The 7,447-nt window shown below is 31.1% G+C and overlaps 1 protein-coding gene across 1 annotated transcript in view; it reads right to left on the bottom strand.

Annotated features, from left to right (window-relative positions):
* Window positions 1–7,447, bottom strand: part of LOC106466592 (adenylyl cyclase-associated protein 2-like) — a gene marked incomplete at its 3' end in the record, with an annotated part of 12,343 nt that overhangs the window by 3,597 nt on the left and 1,299 nt on the right. The window contains exon 2 of the mRNA XM_022394620.1: window positions 6,649–6,822. Within this exon, the coding sequence (XP_022250328.1) occupies window positions 6,649–6,822 (174 nt within the window). The remainder of the gene's footprint in view (window positions 1–6,648; window positions 6,823–7,447) is intronic.

The following is a 7,447-nucleotide window of genomic DNA, read 5'->3' on the forward strand; positions in this document are numbered from 1 at the left end:
CAAGCCTGTATATTAAGGAGGTTTAGGTTAGTTACAAGTCAGTATATTAAGGAAACTTAGGTTAGTCTGAAGTCTGTATACTAAGCTAATGATTTAATATTCTCTATAATGAAAATATTGATTACTATAAATAACTAAGTATTATAAAAATATACACTAATGGTTTGTTATAATGTTTTTTCACCTGCTGGTTTTACTCATCCTTACATTACAATTTTATTAAATAAATTGATTCTTTTTTTTTTTGTTATTTACAACACAACTAGTTTTGAGTCAACTGGTAGTTTAGTAAACCAAGAATTTTTACACTCGAGTGGCTGGCTCAGTGGGCAGCCATATAGGATGATCATGTTTGGTGACAGGGATTTGAACTCGCAAACCCTCAGATTGTGAGTTGAGAGCCCTAACCACCAGGCTGTGCCAGGCCCAAAGAAATTGGTAGTTGTAGAATGCTTGAATGCACGTGTGATCGTTCAGTTTTCAAAGATAAGGATAGATCAACTCATACTTCTGTTGATGTTACTTAGTGACATTTGTCCGAAACATGTATCTGTATATTTAAAAGGTATGTCTTGTTCTTATTGATAATAACCACTTCAAAACTCAGTTATTCTAATCATTACGTATAGCACCTGTAGTTGTTCAATTTGATAAGAGAGAAGCAAAGATAAATCTTCAAGCAAGCATTATTAATAATCTGTATTACATTTAGAATGTGCAGCAGAGTGAACAGCTTATGGATTAAAAGCTCACCAATCAGATTGTAATTTACAACTTAATATGTCATGTATAAGATGTTGTTTTAAACATTTAGATGCACTTGCTCCATTTGTTGTTGCTTATGAAGAAGTGCTCAGTGGATCTTTCAAGTGCTTTCTTAGTCTTAGTGCTGAACTAGGACCAGAAGTTCAATCACTGGTAAGGAGAATTTGATTTTAAAATTAGTTCAAGTGCTTTGTACAATGTTATTGACAGTTGTCAAGGATTTTCAATTTGGGTTCAAGTACAAAGCTTCTATTTTAACTATGTATTAATCTACATAAGCAAGAGTTGTTAACATATCCTGATATTTTAAAAAAGAGCTAAAGGATGATTATATTGTTAAGTTTCACCTAAAAAAGGGATTTTGCTTACACTATAATTTTCTTTCTAAGTTATTTTTCTGGAAGAATGTTGGAAGTAGTATTCATATTTTATAAGATATGTTTGGAATAATCAACTTGAAGTCACTGAGAGAGATATCCAGTAGTATGTGTGTATCTAAGTTTACTCAGAGAGATATCCAATAGTATGTGTGTCTAAGTTTGCTTGGACAGATATCCAGTAGTATGTGTGTCTAAGTTTACTCGGAGAGATATCCAGTAGTATGTGTGTCTAAGTTTACTCGGAGAGATATCCAGTAGTATGTATGTGTGTCTAAGTTTACTCGGAGAGATATCCAGTAGTATGTGTGTGTCTATGTTTACTCGGAGAGATATCCTGTAGTATGTGTGTGTGTCTAAGTTTACTCGGAGAGATATCCAGTAGTATGTGTGTGTGTCTATGTTTACTCGGAGAGATATCCAGTAGTATGTGTGTGTCTATGTTTACTCGGAGAGATATCCAGTAGTATGTGTGTGTGTCCTAGTTTACTCGGAGACATATCCTGTAGTGTGTGTGTGTGTAAGTTTACTCAAATACTTGAAATAATTTAATAAGAAAAGTTTGATTAGTAAACTGAAACCCATAATATAAAGATAATTTCATTTAGTAAGTGAATTTTTTTTAATGCCAAAGATGAGAATTTTGAGTTTTTGGTAAAAACTTTTTCAATTTCCACAATATATTCAATCTTTCTATTTTGATAATAGTACCTATTCTGTATTTTAGAAAACATAATTTCGGGAGATGCTTTTGAAGTTCTAACATAATATAACAACATAATAAGCTTTATAAAATATCTAATGTAATACTACACTCTGTATTTATAATTTGTTATAAAATGTTTAAGATCATTTACCAATACTTTTTATTAGCTGGAATTCCCCTTGCGTGTATACATTATGAATAAAAACACTGTGCTTCACCCTTCTTATCAGCTGTTGTTGTTTTTTCAGCCTTTACTTGTGCATAAGTTTTAGGCAATTTGATCTTTAGCATTATCTACCAATAAAAATGTATAGAAGCTATTTTATACAAATGATGATTTGTATTAATGTATGTTGATCATTTTTCTATACAAGTGAAACATTATTTAAGGCTTCAGTAAGATATGTACTATAACTTTAACTTCCTCTGTTCAGTAATATGAGTTGTGGTAGTTGGAAGTAAAGTGAGATGTTAAAAGTTATGTTTATCCAAAAACAATGTTTTTCAAGTATTTTACTCTAATATTTTAGGCTAATATTGTAGAATCTGCGGTCAAGGCCCAGAGGACTTTTCTGATCACTGTTTCAAAGGCTAGACAACCTTCGCAGGTAATTATATTTTGTTTTTAGTAGGGTTAGCCTGTAGTGTTAAGAAGGTTCACTTTATTTGGTATTGTAGACGAATGTATACAAAAACTAATGTTTAAAAAAAATACCGGACATTGGAGATTGCATTGTATATGGGAGCTTATGAAATACATCTGTCTCATCAGAATCTGTACCAGATCCTCTTGTATAGGATAACGTAATCCTACTGCTGAAGAGAGGTCAAGATCTTTCTTGCCAGTCAATATTTATCAGTCATCAGCTGGAAATAACAACTTCTTTTTTGGTGGCTAGAGAGCAGATATATCTAAATAAAACTAACATGATCAGACCAGTGGTTTCTAAACTTTCTTTACTGACTAATTTAACTTCGTTTGTACGACACTCCTGCTGCTACATGCAAGATTTTTTTGTAGAGTTTTTCATGTTCTTAATTATTCTTCGTATGATGAAACTCTTGCAACACCTGTAGCAACTTGTCAGAACACACAGTTTGGATTAGACTGTTTCCATTTAACACTGTCCAATGACATCAAGCTTGCTCGACAACTATTTAGAAATTCCTTTTTGCCCTTACACAATTAAAAACCATTCTCTATGTTTGGAATATATCTGTATTTATGTAGGCCCTAATGGTTGTTTATAAACATACTTAACATGAAACAAATCATTGTTTTTCTCATTAGATGATACTAGTAACTGAAAATGATTAAAATAGTGAAACTCCTGTATTTTGTTAGCAGTCTGTTAACGTTTTGGGTGTTTTTTAGTTGAAACACAGTAGAACTGCTTTATAATACAACTTTTTAATGTGCTTGTCTTCCTCCACAAGTAATATTTTAATGGCATTACAATCAAACACGGAATCTTATTACTGCCACAAACTTATAATTCACCTGGAAGTAAACACACGTTTTTTTTCTTATATTTTACGTGATATTTTATTTTTAATGTTAACTTGTTGAATCATTGACTCCGCAGCATCAAGAGTTACAATACATCCAATCCCAAACCCACTATAAATACCTCTTTTTTTATTTTCTCAGTTATGAAATATTTTATTTTTAATGGTAACTTTATCTTCAATAGTCCATAAACACTGTTGTGTCGTACCAGTTTTGGAATGCATGACAGAACTAAAGGATTTCGTTGTCATTGTTATGGATTGTAGTCTTGAAACACTTGCCAATAAGTGTTGTAGCTGTAGTAGTTAAGAAGAATTATGGCTGCTTAGTATGAGCAATGAGATGTTCTTTACTTGTGTCAAATATTGAAATATTATGAGGGATGAACTTCCCAAAAACTGGTATAGCTCAATGATGAGTGGTAAATCAAATGATAGATTGGGCCTAACATTTATTTTTTAGTATGTTAAACAGCTTATTTGCTGAATAGTTCATAAGAATAAATTAGTAGCACCAGTTCTGTATATTCTTGAAATTTCTATATAAATATAGGATTACAGTAAAAGACATCTCAAAACACTGTACGTATCATTTGTAACAGGATCCATAAAATGTAATACTTTATAAAAATTTAAATTTTTGAAAAATGAGACTTATTTGTTATTTTTCATTCACGATTTTAACTAATCATATCTGATAGGATCTGTCCAACTGAACACAAATACTTGATAGGATTTGTCCACCTTAACACAAATACTTGATAGGATCTGTAGCTCCTATCAAGTATTTGTGTTCAGTTGGAAGTATTTGTGTTCAGTTGGACTGTTGCATGTTTTATCTGTATCTCTGATAGTTTGACAATCTCATGATTACATATTCAACCCTATTACAAGGTGAACTGCTACTTAACATGTATTAGTGTTCAGTTGGACAGCTCCTATCATGTATTTGTGTTGAATTGGACAGCTCCTATCAAGTATTTGTGTTAAGTTGGACAGATTCTATCAAGTATTTGTGTTGAATTGGACAGATTCTATCAAGTATTTGTGTTCAGTTGGACAGCTCCTATCAAGTATTTGTGTTCAGTTGGACAGATTCTATCAAGTATTTGTGTTGAATTGGACAGATTCTATCTGGAAATATTTTGAAAACAAATTAATGTTCAAGATCATGTATTAAGTCATCAGAATGGCTGCTGTACCAAGAACATCTGTGATATTCCTCACAAAACCATTTTACCTATAACTTCTTGAAAGCATGTAATCAAGTTTTTTTTATAAAAAAGTACTGAAGACATTAATTTATAAATTGGATTAATTTATACACATTTATCGTTGTTAATCAGAAGTTTGGAAAATGCATTTATCATTGCAGCTAACTTACTTCATATTCAAAATATTTTAGGAACTGAATAAGATCAATGATGAATACAGTTTCAGGTAATTAACAGAATGAGGACACAGCTTTATCAGACAGATAAGCTGCTAAACATAAATATTTTCTCAAAAAGTTCACATCTTTAAAAAGAAATTAACATGAAGCATTACATAGACTGAAGAAAAGGTTTCAAACCAAAACAGATTGTGAAAAACATGAAGACAACATTCTCTAGGTTCAATTCATCTATCGGGCAATTTAGATTTATGACAGGGAGTTCTTGACCAGAGGGGTGTGCCATACAAGTGCCCCCCAGTGGCACAGCGGTATGTCTGCGGACTTACAACGCTAGAAACCGGGTTTCGATACCCATGGTGGGCAGAGCACAGATAGCCCTTGTGTAGCTTTGTGCATAATTAAAAACAAACAAACAAACAAGCCATACAAGTAGGTGGGGAGGTCAAACTTTCTGGGATAGTACAGCAACATTCAGAATACTTCAAGTAATATAACAAATTTTTTATGTTTAAATGTAATTTTCAAATCTGGAAAAATATATATGGTTATTATTGATGTTCCTAAAGTTATTTTCATACCATTCCTTACTTAAAACTAGAAAGCCATACTAAGAAAGACTTTGAATTTAACTAGGTTTCAGTGAATCACTGTGTTCATGCTATACAGTACACAAAATAAATTTGTGTTCAAAAAAAGCATAATCTTACATTTTATGTTTGTGTATATCTTGGGAGAGGAGAAAATTATATATTTCTCATTGGTTCAAAGAAAATAATAACGGATTAAAATAGCCTAATTTTTACAATTAATGTTGGCAAGTTAATATTTCTTCTAATATTAAGTTATTTAGAAATATAAAAAAGTGGTTCAAAAAACAAATCTGGTTCCTACAAAGTATGTAAAATACAATTTTGTGTTATCTGATTACCGTTAGTAAGGGATAACTTTATCAGGTTTGAATGTTTATTACTACATACTTTTACATGACCATAGTTTTGTGAGGTTAAATTTCTAACTAAAACTTCTAACAGTATTGAAGATATTGAAACTTAAAAACAAAGATTTAGGCTAATTAACCCTTTGAGTGCATAATTAAATTTTGGATGGGTTCTTGAAAAGTGCCAATTTTCCAATAAAAATTGAAATTTAGTACTTTTTCAATATCAAAATCCACTAGTTGTGCTTTTGTTCTGTGGCGTAAGCATGTATGGTACTAAAGTAGGAAATTCAAGGATACGCGAGCATCAAGATTGTCGCACTATGAGGAAAAGTGTTTGTGACACCCTGGGTAAATTCGCTTGTGGCACCAAACAGCTGTAAATGTCAAGTTGGATAAGGGTTAATAATGAAGACTTCATTCAGGAGGGCCTGTATCACTTAAACTTATTATAGAATAAAAACAAGTGAAACTTGTGAAATCATAGAGCTGAATATCAGTTAAAACTAAATACATAATACTAAGAAATTTACATTGGAACAAATATGAAATGAGTCTGAAAATAAGAAACCAGATAACCCCAAAACTTTCATGACATAGCCCCTTTCTTTTTCAGGGGTGAAGTGGGAAATTTTAACCCAATATACAACAATCATGCTTGCAAAGCAAACAATAAATCTGTTCAATCCACAATTGAAAATGCCGTACTTAAAAAGATTAAAAACATTAACAGCTATTACAAGCACTATTCTGATAAACAAATGGATTTTACTTTATAATGAAATACTTTAATGGTATGGTAGGCATTATGAGAAGACAGAAACACTAAGAAAAAAACACTTAATCATAAAACTTTACATAACACAAATGTTATATGTTTAAAAAGTAGCACATGCACCTGAAGCTGATTTTTAATTGCCTATATCTTTATAAGTTTACAATCTTGATCCTAACTCACCTGGACAGCTTGGATTTGATCTGATGTTGGTTTCAAGAGGGATATAAGGACATTCTGTGGAAATAAAACAATATTATTAAAAACTTTTAACTTGGAAAAAATATAGATGTACCTTGCTTTTTCACACCCACCAATAAAACTTAGAAAAATTAACTGGTAATTAGGTGGCTCTACCTAACAGAGAATGTTTCTTACTGTATGAATTATCAATTACAAGAAGTATAGAAATAGTGACATCCTTACTAAGTAGAATGTATGTCCAGGTTTATAATATATATACAAAATTTAAATGCACACACATGAACACTATCATGTGTTTATTTCTATAGCTATGTACTGATGATGACTTAATACATGGATCTTGAACATTAATTTCTTTTCAGAATATTTCCATGTACTGATGATGACTTAATACATGATCTTGAACATTAATTTCTTTTCAGAATATTTCCATGTACTGATGATGACTTAATACATGATCTTGAACATTAATTTGTTATCAAAATATTTCCATATACTGATGATGACTTAATACATGATCTTGAACATTAATTTCTTTTCAGAATATTTCCATGTACTGATGATGACTTAATACATGGTTCTTGAATATTAATTTGTTTTCAGAATATTTCCATGTACTGATGATGACTTAATACATGGTTCTTGAACATTAATTTGTTTTCAGAATATTTCCATGTACTGATGATGACTTAATACATGGTTCTTGAACATTAATTTGTTATCAAAACATTTCCATGTACTGATGATGACTTAATACATGGTTCTTGAACATTAATTT

Source organism: Limulus polyphemus, unplaced genomic scaffold (assembly GCF_000517525.1).
Source record: "Limulus polyphemus unplaced genomic scaffold, Limulus_polyphemus-2.1.2 Scaffold2313, whole genome shotgun sequence".
Lineage (NCBI taxonomy): Eukaryota > Metazoa > Arthropoda > Merostomata > Xiphosura > Limulidae > Limulus > Limulus polyphemus.